Raw genomic sequence first — 22,688 nt, 5'->3', positions numbered from 1 at the left:
TCCTTCCATTTTCGATATTTTGTGGAGTATTTGACTTTCTGATAACTGGCCAGTGTGGTTAAGGTTTGGGCGTAATATTTCAATCTCTGCTACGGTGAAGATGACAGTGAATATCAGATTAGGGTGAACATTCTTCATAATCAAAAGGAGCAGGTTTTTCAGGCAGCTCCAACTAAAGCTTCAATAATACAGCATGTGTTACTGTCACATACATTTTGAGTAGGGGGAGGATATTGATAAAAACACTCACCTTCACAAACACAAATCATAAATAACAAATTAAAGTGGTTACACACAAAACTAGAATATTAAAAGAACAAACCCAATGGAATTAATAGGAATTAATGTTATATAAAAGGTTTGACACATTTCCAAAGGGTCGATATTGCATGAATATAAATAAATCGTTATTGGCTCTCTTAGGGATTTAATTTCTTAGCCAAATAATGATTGTGTGACCCAAGTCAGAGATTCTACAGAATACCAATCCTACCCAGTGGGATATCACTGATAAAGGTCTTTGTTGTGCAGGGTCAACACTGCAGTCTGGGTTTAAGTCTGATTCGTGTTTAAAGCGATCGTGACCGTGTACTTTGAAAACTTTAAACAAGGGATTAAAGATGGATAATAAATGTTAAGCAGAATCTGAAGCCTCAAAGCACCACCGTTAATGAAGTGGCCACATTACATTCTTATAAAGGAACACAATCAGTGCGTCCAGATTGTAATCAAACAACCATGAGAATTCAGAATGGAGTGAGGAAATCCAGCACTCAAACTACAGCGATAAGACACGAATGTGGATAATATGCTTAACTAATTATGTGTGTGTGACTTCGTGCTTCCAGTGCTAAACAGACTAATTCATTGGTTCTTAACTGCATAATATACATTTATCAGGCACTTGTCATAAAAAAAACAAATAAAATGGACTCTCTTAAATTTGATGGACAGGTCCAATGATTTTATTCTGATCTCATTCTCCCAGCATTTAACTACCCTATATATGCTCTGAGCCTCTCAACTCCGTTCTGCATTCCACTTCATGCTGTTCATTTTCTAAGGACAAAGAGGGGCACCACTTGGAATTGCTCTCTATTGCTTTGATCTTAGAGATTGGAAGTCACTCTCCTTATGACAAATACAAGGCTTTGTTTGTGTGTGGCTGAGTTGATGATCTGTGTGTCAGAAGCTGGACTCGGGGACTGTCCTTTTGCGTCCAAGCGAGGTTGTGCTGTATCGAGTCCTCTGCAGGGTGCCGTACGACGGTTTGTCTGTTGCCAGGCTGCGTGATGGGGCTGTAGACATCCCATTGCGATGCAGGGAAGCTGTCCTACGCATGCTCTGTACCGCTTTGATGGGGATGTTGGAGGAGCTCTGGGAGCGCTTGATATCCGCCGTTGTCCGTCCCACCTTCCCATTTGCCAGCTCGTCGCCCCGGTGGCCCGAGCCATTAGACTTGCCTACTTCCGGTTCAGTCCGTCCTCCTGCTGCTGCTGCTGCTCCATTTGACAGCGACGACTTAGAGAGCGTCCTTCTGCCTCCTTCCTCACCGGCTCCTATTCCTGATTCACCCTCCTTTGACTTCCTTGAGTCCCTATCCTTCTTCAGGAAACTACCTTTAAAGAAGGAGAGCAGTCCTTCATGGTTCCTAGGCACTTCTTCTTTCTTAGTCTTAGAGTTTCCTTCGTATGCACCTTGTTGTTCCCTATCAGCCCTGTCCCCTTTTTGTCTTCTCAGGGTCCCATCCTGAAGGCTAGGAGTGCTGCAGCTGGACTGAACACCAGCACTGGAACTCCTTTTTGTCTCAGTATCCTGGCAAGCTTTGGAGGAGCTTTCCTTCCTGTCATCTTTCCTCCTGGTGAGAGTGTTACTGCTAGAGCTACTGCTGATATTTGTCGTCCTGTCGTCTCTTGGCTGGCTCCCCTTACTGCGTCTCAAGCTTGCTGTCTTATCTGACGGCCTCCTCTGGCCCTCGGGTACCTTTGTAGACTCAAGCAGCAGCCCATCTCCTGCCTTATTTAAACAACTTAAACTTCCAACACTGGAAGATCGAACATTAGCGGAAGCCCGGCCCTCAGAAGCTTCCCTTGCGCTGCGTGGCTCGCTGATCAACGTTGCTATTGGATCTTTTGTGCACCGGGGCCGCCGGCCAGACTCCAAGTACTGTACCAGCTCCACAGGGGCAGGGTCTTGGACAGCCGGGGGCACTGGGTCAGGTTTCCGTCTGTCCTTTGAACCAAAGGACCAGCGCAGGGGGAAAACTTTGCTCAGTGTTTCCCTGGTCTTGCTGGGTGCTCTCATGCTCACACTCCTTCCCTGAAGACCTCTGATCAAAGGCCTGCTATCAAAACCCCCTAACAATTATGAAGAGAGGGGAAATGTTTTAGTTTTTCAATTTAAATGTGACATCTTTAACTAAACCATACAAACTATGTGCAATATGTGCAATATATACCTGGCTGCTAAATCCTCAGAACTGTTACAGGATGTATATTTTGTAAAATGTGTAACTTTTTTAATTATATATATTTTTTTATCTTTAGTACTTTTTTATGCATGCTTAGGTAACATTAAGCTGTCTTTGGCTCTTTTCTCTTTTTCTGCTGTAACAATGTAAATGTCCCCTCTGTGGGACCAATACAGTTATTCTGATTCTGATTCTAAACAACCAATAAGGTAGTGAACTCATTAGGGCAAATACTGAGTGGAGCCCCTTACCTCTTTCTTCTTTTGAACCGTTTTCAAAGAAGACCGGAGACTCGGGTGAGTCAGGTAAGGAGGATGGGCAGGTGGTGGAGGATCGAGAGACCATACTGCCTCTCTGACTGTCCCCTGTCAGCCGTATCAGCCAGTGGTCTGACATTGATGAACTTGTGGATCCTGTAAGACACACATAATGAAAAAAAGGGTCAGAGGGAGAACATAAAACATAAACCAGTGACCATCTCGGGATTGTATCACACACAGTCCCAATATAGGGCTTATGACTAAAAGCAGGCAAGCAAATTACCTTTTGATCATCCTTTCACCACTTTCCTATCCCTACACGTCCCCCATCCTTCCTCCACACCTACATTTAAACTCTGCGCTCATTTGGATCTCAACTACACATCTGTACAGCTTTGTGATTGTATCAGGCCCAGTGGCTATTGTAGTAACAAAAACCGTCAACGGACAGACAGTACTTGAGTTCCTCAGGGGTTTCTCCAGGACCACATGTTGCCATGATGACACAGGCTGAAACTAACAAGATATAAACAATACCTGCATTGCTGTGGGTTAAGAGTATTCCACCCATACCTCATTCACACCAACGCAACTCCGGTTCAAGCTCCGTGCTAGAGCTTTTCAGGTTCAGAACCGGTTCTTCGGTTTAGCGGAGGCTCTTTTCACACCGCCCAGAGTCCGACTGGTGCTGCGTCATTGCGTCATCGTTTGCGTCATGACGTAACCGTTTGCGTGCCTGCTTCATAAAGCCAAACCGTGCGGAAACCCCTCACAGCTGACGCCGACAACAACAACAATGGCCGATTGTGCTCCAGCTTCCTCTGTAACTCTTCGGAAGACCAGATTCCCAGTAGGTAGCTGGTCTCTTCAGTGGACCACTGCTGCTTGTTAAGTTTCTCCATCGTTGTGTACAAGCTGGATAAAACGCGGGCTTCTTGTTGTTGTTCAGGAGTTGATCCCGCCCCTGCCCCTGCCCTCGCCTCGATGTAAGCGTGATGTATGTGGTGCTTTTGCTCTGGCCGGACAATTTTTTGGTGCTTGAAACAAACCGGATTCCGGAGCTAAGAGGCTGCTCCGCTGCGGTGTGAAGAGGAAAACCCGGTGCTTTTCAAGCTCCAGCTCCGAACCGGCCCCGAAACACCGTTGGTGTGAATGAGGTACAAGTGAGCATTGCACTACTACAGTTGCAAGAAAAAGCATGTGAACCCTTTGGAATTAACTGGATTTCTGCATAAATTGGTCATAAAATGTGTTCTGATCTTCATCTAAGTCACAACAATAGACAAACACAGTCTGCTTAAACTAATGCCACACAAACAATTATATGTTTTCATGTTTTTATTGAACACACCATGTAAACATTGACAGTGCAGGGTGGAAAAAGTATGTGAACCCCTAGGCTAAAGACTTCTTCAAGAGCTAATTGGAGTCAGGAGTCAGCCAACCTGGAGTCCAATCAATGAGACGAGATTGGAGGTGTTGGTTAAAGCTGCCCTGCCCTATAAAAAATACACACCAGTTTTGAATTTGCTATTCTTAAGAAGCATTGCCAGATGTGAACCATGCCTCGCACAAAAGAGCTCTCAGAAGACCTACGATTAAGAATTGTTGACTTGCATAAAGCTGGAAAGGGTTACAAAAGTATCTCTAAAAGCCTTGATGTTCATCAGTCCACAGACAAATTGTCGATAAATGGAGAAAGTTCAGCACTGTTGCTACTCTCCCTAGGAGTGGCCGTCCTGTAAAGATGACTGCAAGAGCACAGCGCAGAATGCTCAATGAGGTGAAGAAGAATCCTAGAGTGTCAGCTAGAGACTTAAAGAAATCTCTGGCACATGCTAACATCTCTGTTGACGAATCTACGATATGTAAAACACTGAACAAGAATGGAGTTCATGGGAGGACACCACGGAGGAAGCCACTGCTGTCTAGAAAAAACATTGCTGCACGTTTGAAGTTTGCAAAAGAGCACCTGGATGTTCCACAGCACTACTGGCAAAATATTCTGTGGACAGATGAAACCAAAGTTGAGTTGTTTGGAAGGAACACACAACGCTATGTGTGGAGAATCCAAAGGGTTCACATACTTTTTCTTGCAACTGTATATTGTTGGACTCATTTATAAAACATAAACCACCAACAGTTTGTTTGGAGATTTTAATGTGGTCAACTTGTAGCTGTTCATGTAGCCTCAAGCTGCTAACCTTAACCAGAAATGAGGAATAGAGCGATGTGGTAAGCTTATTGTTTTTGAGTCCACACCTACAGGATTTTTTCATTTGCAAAGCTTTGTTTAGAGCCACAACCGGCATATACAACTTTATTAACACATGCAGCAGCCGAACTCCCTAACAGGGCAACAGGTTGTTTTCATATCCACCAACACATAAAGCCTTTTAGTCAAAGTTTTGTATTGCCAGAGGTTAGCATTTGTGCTGAAAGTAGAGAGGGAAACAACTCTTTGTGTGGGCTGTTTTGGGTCAGGCTAATTGAGCAGAATGTGCTGTGTTGTTTGCAAACCATTTTTTTTTTTAAATGTAAAAAAAACCAATGTTTTTTTCTTCTTTTATTTCTGCCTCCTGCCTTATTACCATATGTTCTCCAGCTTGTAAAAAGAAAATTGATGGACGGCTGCCATCATTGAGATGTTCCAATCCCCTAATGAAGCATATCTGTCTCTCCTCCAGATGCAGAGGAAGTCAGGACTAAGCCACAAACCACTATGGGGGGCACTTACAAATATAGTGCAAGATCTAAATGCCAGGGGATGTACAAACATAACATTTGGTGAAGAAACAACTGTCAACGACTGTTACCTGCAACTCAATTACTCAGAAAAAGTATTATACACTGCAACTGTGTTTTTCTATACTCTGATTATATATATCCATCCATCTTCTCCCGCTTATCCGTGGTCTGGTCGCAGGGGTAGCAGTTCCAGCAGAGAGCCCCAAACTTTCTTTTCCCTGGCCACATCAACCAGCTCTGACTGGGGGATCCCAAGGCGCTCCCAGGCCAGCGAAGAGATATAATCCCTCCACCTGGTCCTAGGTCTACCCCTTGGTCTCTTCCCAGCTGGACGTGCCTGGAACACCTCCCTAGGGAGGCGCCCAGGTGGCATCCTAACTAGGTGCCCGAACCACCTCAGCTGGCTCCTTTCGACACGAAGGAGGAGCGGTTCAACTCCGAGTCCCTCCCGGATGACTGAACTTCTCACCTTATCCCTAAGGGAGACACCAGCCACCCTGCGGAGAAAAACCCATCTCGGCCGCTTGTATCGGCGATCTCGTTCTTTCGGTCATGACCCATCCTTCATGACCATAGGTGAGGGTAGGAACGAAAATGGCCCGGAAGACAGAGAGCGTTGCCTTCTGGCTCAGCTCCCTTTTCGTCACAACGGTGCGGTAAAGCGACTGCAGTACCGCTCCCACTGCTCCGATTCTCCGGCCCATCTCACGCTCCATTGTTCCCTCACTCGAGAACAAGACCCCAAGATACTTGAACTCCTTCACTTGGGGTAAGGACTCATTCCCTACTTGGAGTGGACAGTCGATCGGTTTCCTGCTGAGAACCATGGCCTCAGATTTGGAGGTGCTGATCCTCATCCCAGCCGCTTCACACTCGGTTGCGAACCGATCCAGTGAGTGCTGAAGGTCGCAGACCGATGAAGCCATTAGAACCACATCATCTGCAAAAAGCAGTGGTGCAATCCTTAGTCCACCGAACTGCAGACCCCCTCCCCCACGACTACGCCTCGAAATCCGACCATGTATATTACAAACAGGATTGGTGACAAAGCGCAGCCCTGGCGGAGGCCAACCCTCACCGGAAATGGGTCCGACTTACTGCCGAGGACTCGGATACAGCTCTCGCTTTGGCAGTACAGAGATTGGATGGCCCTGAGTAGAGATCCCCTCACCCCATACTCCCGCAGCACCTCCCACAGTAACTCCCTGGGAACTCGGTCATACGCCTTCTCCAAGTCTACAAAACACATGTAGACCGGATAAGCGTACTCCCAGGCCCCCTCCAGGATCCTTGCAAGAGTAAAAAGCTGATCCGTCGTTCCACGACCAGGACGGAATCCGCATTGTTCCTCCTCAATCTGAGTTTCGACAATCGGCCTGACCCTCCTTTCGAGTACCTTAGAGTAAACTTTCCCGGGGAGGCTGAGTAGTGTGATGCCTCTGTAATTGGCACACACCCTCTGATCCCCCTTTTTGAAAAGGGGAACCACCACCCCGGTCTGCCACTCCTTCGGTACTGTTTCCGACTTCCACGCAACGTTGATGAGAAGTGTCAACCATGACAGTCCCTCAACACCCAGAGCCTTCAGCATTTCTGGGCGGATCTCATCCACCCCCGGGGCTTTGCCACTGTGGAGTTGTTTGACGACCTCAGTGACCTCCCTCCGGGAGATTGGTGTTGATCCCCCGTCATACTCCAGCTCTGCCTCTAACATAGAGGGCGGAGTTGTCGGGTTCAGGAGTTCCTCAAAGTGTTCCTTCCAACGCCCTAACACTCCATCAGTTGAGGTCAACAACGTCCCATCCTTACTGTACACAGTTTGGATGGTCCCCTGCTTCCCCCTCCTGAGGTGTCGGACAGTTTTCCAGAACAACTTTGGTGCCGCCCGAAAGTCCTTTTCCATGTCTTCTCCGAACTTTTCCCACACCCGCTGCTTTGCCTCGGCCACGGCTGAGGCTGCTGCCCTTCGGGCCTGTCGGTACCTTGCAACTGCCTCGGGAGTCCCCCGGGATAACAAATCCCTGAAGGCCTCCTTCTTCAGTCGGACGGCTTCCCTGACCACCGGTGTCCACCAGGAGGTTCGAGGGTTACCGCCCCTTGAGGCACCTAAGACCTTGAGACCACAGCTCCCCGCCGCGGCTTCGGCAATAGAGGCTTTGAACACCGACCACTCTGGTTCAATGTCCCCAACCTCCACAGGAATGCCCGAAAAGCTCCGCCAGAGGTGTGAGTTGAAGGCCTCCTGAACTTGGGCCTCCTCCAGACGTTCCCAGTTCACCCGAACTACACGTTTGGGCTTACCAGGTCTATCCAGAGGCTTCCCCCGCCACTCGACCCAACTCACCACCAGATGGTGATCAGTTGACAACTCCGCACCTCTCTTTACCCGAGTGTCCAAAACATACGGCCTCAGGTCCGATGATACGATAGCGAAAACGATAATGGACCTTCTGCCTAGGGTGCTCTGGTACCACGTACACTTATGAGCATCCTTATGTTCGAACATGGTGTTTGTTATGGCCAATCCATGACTAGCACAGAAGTCCATTAACAAACCACTACTCCGGTTCAGATCAGGGGGGCCGTTCCTCCCAATCACGCCCCTCCAAGTGTCTCCATCATCCATCTCCATCTCCCACATGTGCGTTGAAGTCTCCCAGCAAGATTAAAGAGTCCCCTTCAGGAGCCCCATACAGGACTCTTTCCAGGGTCTCCAAGAAGGCCGTATACTCCGAACTGCTGTTTGGTGCATAAGCACACACAACAGTCAGAGTTTTCCCCCCCATAACCGGCAGGCATAGGGAGGCGACCCTCTCGTCCACTGGGGTAAACTCCAACAACAAAGCACCCAACCGGGGACTTGTGAGTATCCCCACACCCGCCCGGCGCCTCACACCTTGAGCAACTCCGGAGAAGAATAGAGTCCAACCCCTATCCAGAAGTAAGGTTCCAGAGCCGACGCTGTGCGTAGAGGTGAGCCCAACCAGATCCAACTTGTAACGCTCCACCTCCCGCACAAGCTCCGGCTCCTTCTCCCCCAGAGAGGTGACGTTCCACGTCCCCAAAGCCAGCTTCTGTCGCCCGGGTCTGGTCCATTGAGACCCTCTGCTTTCACTGCCACCCTTCTGGCAGCGCAGCCGACCCCATCGCTGTTTCCCGTAGGTGGTGGGCCCGCGGGACGGAGAAGCGGAGGTGTTGCCCACGTTGCCTTTTCGGGCTGTGCCCGGCCAGGCTCCGTGGCAAGCCCGGCCACCAGACGCTCGCCGACGAGTCCTCCTTCTGGGCCTGGCTCCAGAAGGGGACCCCGGGCTTCCTCCGGGCCGGGTATCCTCACTTCCTAGTTTTTCTTTCATGAGGTCTTTTGAATTGATTATATATATATTATATCAATAATTTGATTAGCAGACAGTGCCTCATGCTCAGAGGCGGCAATGGCTCAGTCTGTAGGGACATGGTCTTGGAACTGAAGGGTCACCGGTTCACGTCCCGATCGGACCAAAAATAAATATGGAGTTGGAGCTGGAGATGTGCCAGTTCATCTCGAAGACCACTGCCGAGGTGCCCTTGAGCAAGGCACCTAACCTCAAAACTGCTCTCTTGGCACCGGGTACCTGGCAGCCTCTCTGCTATCTGCATGTGGTTGTGTGTATATCCTCCCCTGTGTGTGTAATGTGTGTGAAACACAACAGAGTAGGGAAAGACATTTCCCTGTAAGAGATTAATAAAGCATGTCTTCCTCTTCTCCAAATGAACACAAATAATGCTGTATTTCATTAACACAATGCTTATCATAGACTTTGACAACAACCTTATATGACGTTCTTTGGAGACTAACTTAATTGCTAATATAATATAATTGTTATGTATTGATTGATTAAGGTGTAATAAATAATGTTGTTATGCGAGTGTCATTTACTGTAGTCTAGCTTCAAATAAAAAAAGGACTGATTAGGTTTTTATAGGTTGTTTATTGTGCATGCATGGGCACACTGCAGGACTCAAATAGCCCGATTTAAAAAGACAAAATGCATATTATTGTCAACCTTTTAATGTTTTGTTGTTTGTAGTATATTATAAAGCTAACTATTATGAAGAAATGCAGTTTTCCAGAGAGGAGGAGACTAAACAAACTGTTGTCCATCATGATAACCCCCCCCCCCCCTTGTTGACTAAATAATCAACAATCAAAGTAGGAAAATTATCCTTTTATATTATTATACAGCGAATGTTTAACACAGAAGAACTCAGCAGTCACCACATTTGGATGTTACTAAACAGTGAGAAAAGCAATGAAAAATGAATATCTTGTGCTCATGTTGGAACCTATTGCTCACAATGCAAGAGTCTGTGATGTTGTGCTTGGATGTAACTCATCTGTAATGTTAATACAAGGGTTGAGGTTGAGAAATACAAGATGGCACAAATAATTGTTCAGTTTCAAGAGGAAATGTTCCGAGCCTTTACCTGAGGAAACAAGTTTTCAACTCAAAGCTGTTTAGTGTTTCTTCGTTCAGGAAGGATAAACTGATCTAGGGAGAGTACATTATGTGAAGAAAATATGTGCCCTTTAAATGCAGGAGCTAAAAATAGGGCTCTCTCGGACATGCGCTATATGGAACACAGACAGTTCATAATGATAAAGGTAAAACCTAACAAATAAGAGGCCTTCTGACATTTGTGGTCTCTATGTGGGCTTGCCCTCCGCTGAGCAGCCATGGCCGGTTAATAATGTTACAAATCTGCTGACATTTATTATCATGTACTGTCATACCAGAGAACGAAAAAAAAAATCCTCCAGACTACCCTAACCTTAAAGATCACCTGAATGTGTCCTCTATATGCCGGCCTGCATTTTGTCTGATATTTAACTCATTTCTGAGTACATTTTTTTGAAGCACAGCACACCACTTTGGCCAGATGCACCGTGCACAAAATGGATTTAAAAACAATTGTAAGTATGCGCTGTAAGGGTCTTATATGTTTGATATGTGCCGTGGTTAAAGTGATTCTTTTAAAATTATCACTGGAATAATTGTTTCGCTATTGGAGCCACATTTCAATGACTAAAATGTCAGGACGAAGGGCACCATCTGCCCTGTGGAGCAGAAACCTATACCAGCTACTGAGCTACAAGTATTGTTAAATTGTACAATTTTGTAAGTAGGGTTATATTTTCTTTATGAGGTTAGATTATACATTTCTTTCAGTCTAAATAATTGCTTTAAACTATGGAGAACACAGTTTACTGCTCCTACTGTGTTCCTTTTAAATGTTCTGTTTTTGAATAATTAATCCACAACAATTTAGTGACTCTTTTTGTTTCCTACAGCTAAACTAATTCCACTAAGTGTTTCACAGTAACAGACACATATCACACCACTAGTCAACACTTTGCAATGTGTGCACTAATCAGTGGGTTTAGCACTGCAGTAAGAAAGCATTGCTAATGAAGATGACCTTCTCACAACCGTTTTTGAATAGCTTCTTTTGAGCAATCAGTTTCTTTGTTGTTCCATGAATATAATTGAAGGTATTTAGAAATGGACAGACTCATGCTATGCCTGCAAGAAAGCAGTCGTATTGTTAATCGAGCTCAGAATGTTGTTGAAAAGTAAATGTTTACAACCATCCAGGATTATTTCTATTTCACTAAGTGGTTTTAGTTTAAGATCAAAGCTTGTTTAAACATTTTCTCAAAGCCAATCGAAGACTCCGCTATTTTCCATAGGTCCCGCCTACATTAGTTAAATCTTTACTAGTAGTATTGAGATCTTTTGATAAGAATCGATCAATGTTATTGGGTTAAACAATTATTATTGATAGTCGATTAATCAATTATTAGACTACTTTTTCAAATGCAGCAATCATGAAAGCCCTACTATACGGTATGTGTTGATGGTAACATCTGTGAAGATGTATATGTGACCCGCTCTATCGAAATCAGTCGGAAGTCGCAACGGCTCATTTCAAAATAAACGTGGATTTGCGTAAAAAACTATTTTATATAAGTCTTGGCTTTCAGAATATGAAACTTTTATTTCCAAACTCACACGATAAATACATTCTTTAAGCTTGTAAAGGGAAGATGACAGGCAATCTGCTCTTCCGCAGCGCTGCCCCCCCCTCCCTCCGGCTGACATTATGAATGTAAGCGTAGAGTAATCATAAATAACACGGCAGGGTCCGTTACAGTTTGTTTTCATCTGATTTCAATTAAACAAAGTCTTGGCTTTCAGAATATTAAACTTGTTTCGGCAAATTCAGATGATAAATACAACTTTGAAGCTTGTAACGGCATAATTACAAGCGGAGAACGGAGTAATTTAACGTCACAGCAGGGATAACAACATTGGTGAATGTTTATTCTGCTTATTTATTCGGCATTTTTCATCAGAATCTGTCTCTTATCTGCAACTCTCAGAAAGCTCAGGGATAATATGAGAAGTGTGTGAAGTGAAAACATTAAAGGTCCCCTATTATACTGTTTTTCATCAATATATTATAGGTCTCAGATATATACAAAACATGTCTCTGAAGTGTTTGGCTCCAAATAACAAACAGATCATGCATTGTAGCATCCCATAAACCCCTCTGTTTCAGCCCTGTTTCAAAAGTGCTGATTCTCTGTCTGTTACTTTAGATGAAAATAAGGAGCCACTCCCCACGCCTCTCTGAGAGATATTTGGTTAAAAAGAACACAATGGTGCTCTAGGAGGAGATTCAGGTGATAAGGGGGGGGGTACCTTGATTGGTTATTGGCTAATGGTTACACAAGCCAAAAAACCTTTATGACATCATAAAGTGGCCAAAGTCTGATCAGCTCATTTTCAGACAGGTTTTTATATAAATGGATCAGGACAAAAAGTGAGTGAATATTTTTTCCTGAAACTTTCAGAATCTCTTTACACATGGTTATGTATAAAAGACATGAACAAGTGGATTTTGCATAATACTGTAGGTCCCCTTTAATTAAAACATTTTTATAAATAACACCATTTTGTACCCATTATCTCCTGTTTGCTAGTAGTTTGATGACGTACCTCTGACAGAGCAACTGGCCGACCACGGAGGAATGAGGTTGCGTCTCTGGTAGAAAAGAATGTACGCTCCTCTGGTGCAAACCTCTTCCTCAGGCACCAAGTCTACGCTGCTGTCATCGTAGCTGTACCACTGTCCGTCCACTGAGTTCCTACAGTAGGCTGGAAGAGGAAATGACAACAAATATGAACAAAGGGTACCGGAACATACTGTATGTAGCCATTATGACAAAGTGATCACATCTGGTATCATAGATAGATAGAATCGGAGGGATGAAACCCCTCTTTAATGGTCACACATGCAGAGCACACAGCACACACAGTGAAATGTGTTCTCTGCTTTTAACCCATCCTAGTACCAGGAGTCTAGTAATAGGAGCAGTGGGCAGCTATTGTACAGCGCCCGGGGAGCAGTGGGGGGGGGGAATGGGGTTGTCCGGTGCCTTGCTCAAGGGCACCACGGCAGGGCCCAGGAGGTGAACTGGGACCTCATCATGTATTATATCATGTATAATACTTTATAGAAATTCAAAGATGGTTTCATCATCAGATTTGTTCAACTATTTTGTCAGAAAGAGGCTTAGATATTTGATATCACAATATTCTATATACATAAATGGTAAATACATAAAGGAAATGGTCCAATAACCCTCATACAGCAGGTGAGACTTCAGAGTGAAACATTGCTGCTGTCTGTTTGTTATCCGTCAACCTGCCAGCCAATAGCAGATGGACACACTATCATTTCTATAGTTAACTTTTATTTCAGTGAGATCATGCATCCCCCCACTGTGTCCGTGATGTTATTGTTCCTCCAACTTCCCTCTCGAGATGCATGCAACTGTCAGGCAAGCTGTCATGGAGACGGCTGCTCCACTGGCTCATCTCTTGCTGTTTCCAATACTTCGAAATCTCTAGCCTCATCACTGTGTGTCTCTCTTTACTAGCTACCCCCCTTCAGTTACAGAGCATCTTGCCTTTACTGTGTGTCAAGTTCCCATCTTAACAGTCACCTAAAGTGGCCATTGTCAAACACTGAAGAAATGTAAAACTAGACTAGAGACGGAAATGACTGCCTAAGAATGTGGCCGTGTTTTTTTTGTAGTCATTGTAATAAATTGTTCTATTATTATTGTAAGTATAGATGTACATTTAATTGAATGGTTTAAAGTAACAAAGTGTAATATGAGATAATAAAATATATCACCTAAGGAAAGCAAAGGGTTTCTCTAATAAATGTTATTTTGTCTGAGCATCTTCCACATATTGTAATTTTCACTAATCTAAAAATGTACTCAAGCTTAATATTGTATTATTATTGTAAGTCGCTTTGGATAAAAGCGTCAGCTAAATGCAATGTAATGTAATATAATATACTATGTGTTTGCTCCACAGTTTATTTCAAGGAGGTCTGCTAACATTTTTCACAGGATCCATGTTAAAGTCATGAAACAGAACATATAACGTGATCCCACTTGGTGAGCAAACAGAACAATTGTGAGGGACTGCTTTTCAAGAGCATTTGTTCAGGCATTTCACTTTTATCTTTGACAGATGACAGTGTAAAAATAAAGAAGAGAGAAGGGTAGGGACATGCAACAAAGATCTCAAAACTGGAATCAAACAGGGGTGTTTCAGCTCAAAGAGTTCCAGCAACAGCAGATGTGGCAGTCCATTCATTATCTCTCCTTTTAGGCAGAGATCACATCAATTATTTAGGCTTAGTTTCCCCCGCAGGCTGTCAGAGCTTTTTGGACTCACCTTCACTCCTATTTAAAAAAATAAATGGCAACCTCCTCCACTGAATACTACCAACGCTTATGGGCAGAAAAAGCCACCTTTAAATGTCCTATAATAACCTATACTTTGTATAACTCTATATCCACATTCAACTGAAAAAACAAGACCCTTTGAATCAAACCAGCCAGCTCTACATAAAAACAAAACAAACAAAAACACTTTAAGCTCGACATTTTCCCCATCAGTCCCCGGCAAATCAGCTCCAGTATGAATCTAAAAAGATCCCTCCCAATCAATCAGATATTACATGATTAGAAATAAAACAAAATATTTTCAGTTTCTCAGCCCTATCAAAAGCCACAGTTTAATCAAAAACATTTACATAGCAGAAACTGAGGATAAACCTAATAGATAATCCACAACACAAACTCCACTTTGGCACCATGGAATTATACACCCATCTGCCACAATCTTGATGTTATAAGTAACAACAACCCCATTTATATCTGAAAGGCAAAAAGAAAAGAAAACATCCTGTCTTCATCCCCCCATCTGGTCAAGAAGTAAAGAATTTGGGGCCTAAACTTTAATCCTCCATTCAAACAAAATATAACATGATGCACCAACACCAACATTCTTTCACTCTCAACTTCAGGGTTCATTAACATCTTTAAAACTCCTCTCCAACATGGAGTCAACATGAGTTATTTTAGGCTTAAAACCTTTTATTTATCAACGCTTTTCCAGAGGTCATTAAACAACATTTGTTAGTACATTTGCACCTCTTTAAGAGTCAGATGTATTTAAAATGCTGATTTCTAACTACCTTCATTGTCTTTCATAATTAAAGCACTTTGAATTGCCTTTATGTATAAAATATGCTATGTAAATAAACTAACCTTAAACTAACATTAACAGAGAATATTATTACAGTCTGAACAAACTGTACCGGTTCTATAAATGAAATTGGAATCAGACCTATCTATCACTCATGATACTGACATCTGGAACATGTTCAACACTTTCTACAATGTGACTAAAAATGCCAACATATTGTGCAACTCATACAGTAGATACTCAACGTTATTTACCTGACAAAAAAGTGTATAAATGGGATTCTCATCAAAACCAATGGTGCACAAACCAATTATTGGATATGCAACATTTGTATTCAATTAGACAAAGACAAAATGGAAGTAAATGTTTTCAGAGCCAGGGCGAGTGTATGAAAGTCAGCACTCAGCTTTAATCGGCAATGTTTAAAACCACGGGCCAGGCAACAAATGTATGTGTAGTACTCAGACCTGATTTATGGCAAGTCAGCCTCTATATCAATATATCAGCGATGAAAAATACATTTGTCTCAGCAGGATTTGGAAAAACGTTTATCTTTAGTATACTCAATTACTTATTTGTAGGGCCGGGACTTTAACGCGTTAATTAAGATTAATTAATTACACAACAATTAACGCGTTAAAAAAATTAACGCATTTTAATCGCACTTATTTTTTGCACCGCGGAACGTTTCTCACTGGATGAGTTTCAGGCGTACCGATTATACTGGAGCACCAACTAACGTTCATGACTTCAGACAACAACAAACCACAGTGAACAACAGTGGGAAATGTTTTAAAAAACGGACGGATGGAAGCGTCGATAAGAGCACGGTTGTGTGCAAATTATGCAAAAAGGAATTCGCATATCACCGCAGCACATCAAGCCTCAAGTATCACCTCAATGCAAAACATATAGCAGCTAGCGTGGACGTTAGCCTCTTTTATCGCGTTCACACCAAAAAGAGCCGGTACTAAAATTAGTTCATGAGAACCTTTTTACCCCCACGAAAGTCCCTGCTAGAGAGCAGAGAGCTGCTAGAGAGCAGGGACTTTCGTACGGCTCTCTTGTGAGAAAAGAGCTATATTTCTGATTGGCTGGGCGGATTGCAAACCACGCCCCGTAAAACTCCCAAAAAGTTTTGTGAAGCCGCCATTTTATTATCCTCGCATTAGCATTATTAGCATTAGCCCAGCGCAGAAACGCAGAGAGACTAACTTATGGCAACACAAAATAAAACATGGGAGCGGTGGAGATGAGGAGGTGTCGGCGTTCTGGCGATTTACTCGGAAGGCTGCTGGGACTCCCAGCAGCTTCTACTGAAGCCAGTCCCCAACTCCGGGGACTTCCGGCCGGGGACTTTGGGCGGCAGTATACGCCGTGAAGTGGTTTGCGGCCTGCCAGTAAACTCAAAGCAGAAGAAGAAGAAGTGACGTCAGCGGCTTAATTTGACTAATCCACCCCCAGGTTCAAAGAGTTCTCATGAACTAAATTCTCATGAACCTTTGTGGGAAAAGTACTGCGGTGTGAATGCGCCTAATGGTATACTAAAATCCATGTGAAAAAAATTGCTTCTCACTGTTCTTAGGTCAAATATTTATATGTGATTAAAAATGCGATTAATTTCGATTAATTAATTACAAAGCCTCTAATTAATTAGATTCATTTTTTTAATCGAGTCCCGGCCCTACTTATTTGTGAAGGTCTTTTCACCAGATGTCTTTTTTGCAGATATTTATGTAATATAAATACATTTTCTGTTAACAATACAACTAATAGATGAATTAGATGGCAAAGAAAACCCTTAACAGACTGAGTTACTGCATGGTCAATGATGTATTATAGCACTAAAATCCCTACCAGTGTAGTGTCCCCCATGCATTCCTCCATGATGGTTACACACAGCGTAGAGGTCGTACAGAGCGTCCTGGGGGAGGGTCAGGTCAGTTTGGTGTTGGCCTGAGGACTGCTTCCAAGGAGGAGGCCAGGCCCCCAAGTTCAGGTTCTTCATACTCTGACTCCTCTTCACCACATGGGGGGCCATGTCCAAACCAGTGAGGGGGAAACGCACCAGGGTGGACAGCTTGTTCCTCCGCTCGCCTACCTGTTCCAACAATACATATAGAGTATGTGTATGTGCAGGAATGAAACATAAAACACTGTTTAGTGTGATAATCCAAGAACAGCGGATTTAACAATTATCCCAGTATTAATTAAAAAGCTGTCAAATTAATTAAGCAGGATATAAAAAAATTAATAAAAAATGCTTAATTTAAGACTAATTAAAATGACACAGTGATGAATCACATTAATCGGGAAGAAAAACTAGAGGAGTTTATAGTAACCTTCCAGCACGTATATATGTCCTTTGGACTACTACCCAATCAGTGATGTTGCAGCAATTGCATTAAACAAAGATCTTTAAAAAATCAGCTTGAGACTTTTTGCACTTCTGGGTGTGATTACTACAAATTAGAGAGAGATTTGAAGCCACTGAAGCCCTCGAAACCATGAAATGACCTAGTCGTTACCCTTGAGGTGCTGTATGTGAAAAGTTTAGACTTTACCCTGGCACAAAGATATCCACAAAACCTACTAAACTGGATCCATTCCAACAAATCCCATAAAATAGGTGACTTTGGGCAACATTTATCATAACCTTTTTACTGCTTGGCAGTAATTGTCAACATTGCTCATGAAATACTTTATCAATCTTTAATTTTTTGCTGTAGCATGAAGTGAACCTTCCTGTTAGAGTGCTTCCCCTCCTTTGTACAAACGATCATATATTATTTATCGCCAAAAAGTAAAATATCTCCCGTTGAAATGACTATTCACTGTAAAAGCCTCGGCCCCCCTCCTGGGATTGGCACATTTTCTCCTGATTGAAGGCTGTGGTTGAAGGTTATGCATACCCCCACAACCTCAGACACTGTGTTGTGAGGATCATTGGCTTCTGGTTAAGTCTCCAGGGCAGAACTGGGCATTGGCACAGAGTCAAACAGAGGGGTTGAATGAATTATAATGCAAATGCTGGGAAAAGATAACAATGGTCAAAGTAGCAATGGCCATGACTGAGCAATGGCTGAACATAGGGCCACCTGCTTATTAGCTGAGGGCGAGCGATGCAAATCAAGCACTGGACAACGCTGGAGGCAAAGCTAGGACTTAACCTTGGCAGCAAAAATAGAGTTTGGTACGTGTAATGTAAGTGTCTCAACTTCTGTGGGATTGGAGCGGCTAGTGCCAGCTGTGAAATGAAACACCATGTGGATGTTCCTCATGTCAGGTGTGTGCAGCTATGGGAAAACTAGAATCTCATGTGCCAGATGCTTTGGTACACAGAACGATCTGGGAAGCTGGGAAGTTGGGAAATGTTTGGAAAAAGACCCAGCAGCTTTGAAAAAGGCTTCAGTCTGCTGTCGAGCTAATAGGTATATGGTGTTTGCTCAGTGGCTGTTTCACTTTCTTTGGCCAAGTTCTCCTTCGTCATTATGCTTTTTTGAAAAACTCTCATTCAGCATGACTCAACATTACATTTCCTTTTTTAAATAATGAAATAGTACTGATAAAGAAATGCAGGGCATGCGGTTTGTGCAAGGCAGACATCCGCCATGTTGCTAGGCAATCAGAGATATCTAACATAAAATGAGGAAAAGCTTTTATAAGACATGTTATGAAGATAAATAGAAACATAAAAAACACGAGACGGTATGGTTCAATGTTTGGAAATGTACCTATTGTGTTTCTATGGGAGGCTGGAGAGAGGATTTGCAGTCAAATATGTAGACAAAATGTAATACTAACTGAGCGACAGTTTGCCTTGCAATATCAATACTACTTAACTGTCTTTCATGCATCTTACTTTTATAACTCTAACACTTATCTAACCCCTCCCTGATATCCTCTCAGTCAGTCACAGCCTGTATCTGTACTACTTTCAGAATATTGGATGTAATAATTACCAGGAGAACATGTTCTTTAATTACGTTAAAGAAACACAATATTGATTTATTATTATCATATTAAGGTGTTCAGGGAAATGTGTTTACAAACAATTACGTTCACATATATCAACCGATCCTAGAAAACATTAGCATTCAGTGTTTGTTTTTTCTCTTAGCCAAGTGATACATGTTTGCTATTCTATTAGCTCTTTTGTGTTCTACACCACAAGGGAAATATCTGGCTAGCAAGCTGATAAAAGTAACAATAACTGGTAGCTAAGGTTGTTAGATGTTTGATGCTGGTGAGACACTGCAAAGTGGAATTTCTTGTTTTCTTTGTGCTGAAAATAAGTTGAATCGAAACGGTGAGGGGGAACTGCAGTTCATGGTTCTCTCGGGGTTTGTCCATTAGAGTGTCCCTTTTCACAGTGAACAGTCATTTAATCAATTGTTAATTATATATATGTCAATAGGATCAACTTCAAGGCTTAAATTATTCAATTCAAGCTGAACTCTTTCTTTCCTGTAAACTGTTTTCCCCACTTTAAGGCTCACATACCTGTCGAAAGCGCTTGAGGTGGAGGATCAGTATGTCCGGAAGAGTCCAGAGGCTCATCTTCACCATGCCCTGCTGAAGCTGCTTACAGTGGGGACACTTCCAGGCGTCATCCGGGGCAAGCTGTCAACACATCAATCAACAACATGGTTATACATAATACATCGTTTGCTAGTTAAAGTGTAATATGTTCTTTATCTGTGGTCATTTCCTTTAATCATTTTCCCTTACATGGAAGCAGGGGTTATATATTGATTAAACTCTGCAATGTTCAAACCCATGTCTTTTTTCAAGTAATCAGTACCTGAAAATGTTCACTTTCCGATCGTTGTGTGAATTAAGTGTGTTCTATTATAAACTTCAAGTGGACGTAGTCACCGTGACGTGACCCTTGAGTATGTTCACTACTGTTTTGAAGCCTTGAGTTGGGCACTTTTTCCGTCACAATCTTGGTTTTTGGTCCTCTTTGCAGGGATATTTTCTCTTCGGCTTCCATACAAAATGACTTATTTTTGCAACCTGTGAAGTTGCATTGTGGCTTTCAGAGAGAGTGTGAGGTTATGCGTAGGGCTCACAGACCCAGATGTTCTGCTGGGTTCTGCTTCACCATATATGAAGGCATCACAAATAATCTTTTGTGCATGCATGAGAGAAAAAAAAAAGATACTCCAGTCCCCTTGATTGTGAACTTTTTTTCTGATGAGATCCACCTGGCGGCTATAGGCGTCATCAGCATTGTGGGAACTTGTTTGGCAAGGGCTTATTATGTAAACAAAGCTCATTTATATGTAGACACTGCAGCTTTGACCTAAGATATTGTTGAACAGCTGTCAAGAATTCAAGGATGCTTCCAAGTACTTTGAGCACAATGCGCAATAAAAATATAAATTACATTACATTACATTACATTGCATTTAGCTGACGCTTTTATCCAAAGCGACTTACAATAAGTACATTCGACCAGGAAGACACAACCTTGAAGAAAACAGAATCATATAAGTACATCAGGTTTCATAGAGCCAAACATTTCAAGTGCTACTCAACTGGTTATAGATAAGCCAGTCCTTTATTAGTATATAAGTGCTTTGTTAATAATTCTATCGCTCGAGGTTGAGTCGAAAGATATGAGTTTTCAGTCTGCGCCGGAAGGCCTTTCAAGAAGGCAGTTCAAGACTATGGCCTTCATTGTTAATTCTAGTAACTGCAGAGCTTTTTCCTCTTGCGAATAGCAAGGATTTGATTGACGTAAATGAAACTGGATGCAAGACGAAAAGCAATTTTCTGCAATTTTGAAAAGCGACTAGGTTCAACCAAATGCATAATTCTGCAGGTTTGGATGCTTGCTGATTTTAAGACAGTTCCCCTGAAGCTCAGTCATCAGTGCAAAAAATGGAAAAATAATGATCCTGCTGAGATTCCATTTCAGAAGTATAATAAAAAAAACATCCCAATATGTTTTGAATACAAATTAAATTAAATTAAATTACATCCTACTTGCAAACTGACACAGACATATCATTTCACTAAATCAACCTGGAGGAGGGATGTCATTTACCAAATCCGTCAGCAATGCCTCATTCTTTTCTAAGGCTCATTTTTCTTCCAAATCATATAATAAAAATGATAGATTCTTTCCACAGTGCTTTGTTTTTTACAGTGCCGCTCCCATTACTGTTTTCACAAACTTAATAAATACTTAGGAATAGTTAGTAAATTCTCTACAGTTAGAATTCATTCTTGGCTTACATAACAATGTATGTAATAAGTAATGAGCAGCTGTTCTTAAGATCTCTGTCTATGCTTTTTTGCAACGGTTACTTACTGCCCTGTACTCTAAACCGGCTCATTTCAGTCAGTCATTTGTGACGTTTTTCAGTCCTAAAACTCACTGTGAGCAGCTGTGAGTAAACACTGTAGCCGACACAAAGCTAATGTAATATTGCTCCATGTCCTGTTCTTCTTCTTCAAGGTGGGCGGCTGCTAATCTCTTATACTCAAAGGCAATATTGTCCCTTTTTTCCAACTTGATCTTTTGTTTATATTGGGTGCTATAATAAATCTTGTCTGGTATATCCTGACATGTTATTTTATGGTTTTCCTATTACCAAAACTATGTTATCTTGTGAACCTCAAACACTACTTTAATTAGTTTACTCTAGGCATGATTAATTAATGTAATCTGAACTGTGATTGTGATAAATGTAGGGTTTATTGGTAAAAATACTTTTTTTAAAGAAAACTCAATTGCAAATTTGAAATGTCCTTGATCTTTCGGTCAAAAAGAATGATATAAGACGTTCTTCAAGGCGACTTTGGTGCCGTTGTGAATAAACATGGATTTATGTATTTTCCATTGCGGTCAGTTTCTCAGGGATTAGATTCCTTTAGTGTTCATCTACTTCACACACATTTGGGAGGCATGAAGGACTTGCACAAACTTCCAAAGGGTTTACTTCATTGCTAAAGGACTGCTGCATACCTCTTCCCTAAAAAGGAAATACAACTCTGAAATCTATATATTTTTTTCAGCTTTTGGCAACTGAATTGATTTGTATTGTACTTTTCCATTTTATGTAAGGATTTCTTGACTTTATGTTTTATGTATTTTCTCTTACTTTGTAATACATAATTGTTTTACTGCAATGCACCACAACAACAAATAATACTTGACAATACACCTAAACCTCAGTCAGAATGGGCTCCAGAAACACTAACACCCCCACGCTGCACCATATAATACTGTACATACATGTAGCTTTTAGAGCAATTTCTGTCCATTTGTGGCCATCTCAATTTTCACCTTCATTCACTCTGGCTGAGAATAGGAATTATCTACTTGGGTAAGTGTGTGGGGAAAGCACAGAGACTGGGACGCTTCATATGGACACTGAAAAGGTCGCTGTCAATCACAGGAGGGCAGAATACTGTTAACTATAACTGGGATATTTGAATCTGGCTTGCCTTGTATAGTCATAGTATGTTCAAAGTGCGCAGGTGAGGTTAACTCCAGGGTGTAAAATATGTTCTCAGTTTGTTTTATTATAATGGTGATGGGTATTAGAGTTGCAATGGAAAGACATTTAGGACAGCAATCTT

General features: G+C 42.4%; 1 protein-coding gene across 1 annotated transcript in view; it reads right to left on the bottom strand.

Moving 5' to 3' along the window:
- Window positions 1-940: 940 nt before the first annotated feature.
- The window catches only part of usp43a (ubiquitin specific peptidase 43a), a 116,498-nt gene continuing 94,750 nt past the window's right edge, over window positions 941-22,688 (bottom strand). The window contains exons 12-16 of the mRNA XM_034203337.1: window positions 19,596-19,715; window positions 16,950-17,193; window positions 12,519-12,677; window positions 2,722-2,883; window positions 941-2,357 (exon numbers count right to left, since the gene is read on the bottom strand). Of these exons, the coding sequence (XP_034059228.1) occupies window positions 1,186-2,357; window positions 2,722-2,883; window positions 12,519-12,677; window positions 16,950-17,193; window positions 19,596-19,715 (1,857 nt within the window). The 3' untranslated portion in view covers window positions 941-1,185. The remainder of the gene's footprint in view (window positions 2,358-2,721; window positions 2,884-12,518; window positions 12,678-16,949; window positions 17,194-19,595; window positions 19,716-22,688) is intronic.

Source organism: Gymnodraco acuticeps, unplaced genomic scaffold, assembly GCF_902827175.1.
Source record: "Gymnodraco acuticeps unplaced genomic scaffold, fGymAcu1.1, whole genome shotgun sequence".
In the NCBI taxonomy this organism is placed as follows: domain Eukaryota; kingdom Metazoa; phylum Chordata; class Actinopteri; order Perciformes; family Bathydraconidae; genus Gymnodraco; species Gymnodraco acuticeps.
The sequence above is the reverse complement of the archived record's forward strand: the minus strand, read 5'-3'. Positions and strand labels throughout refer to the sequence as shown.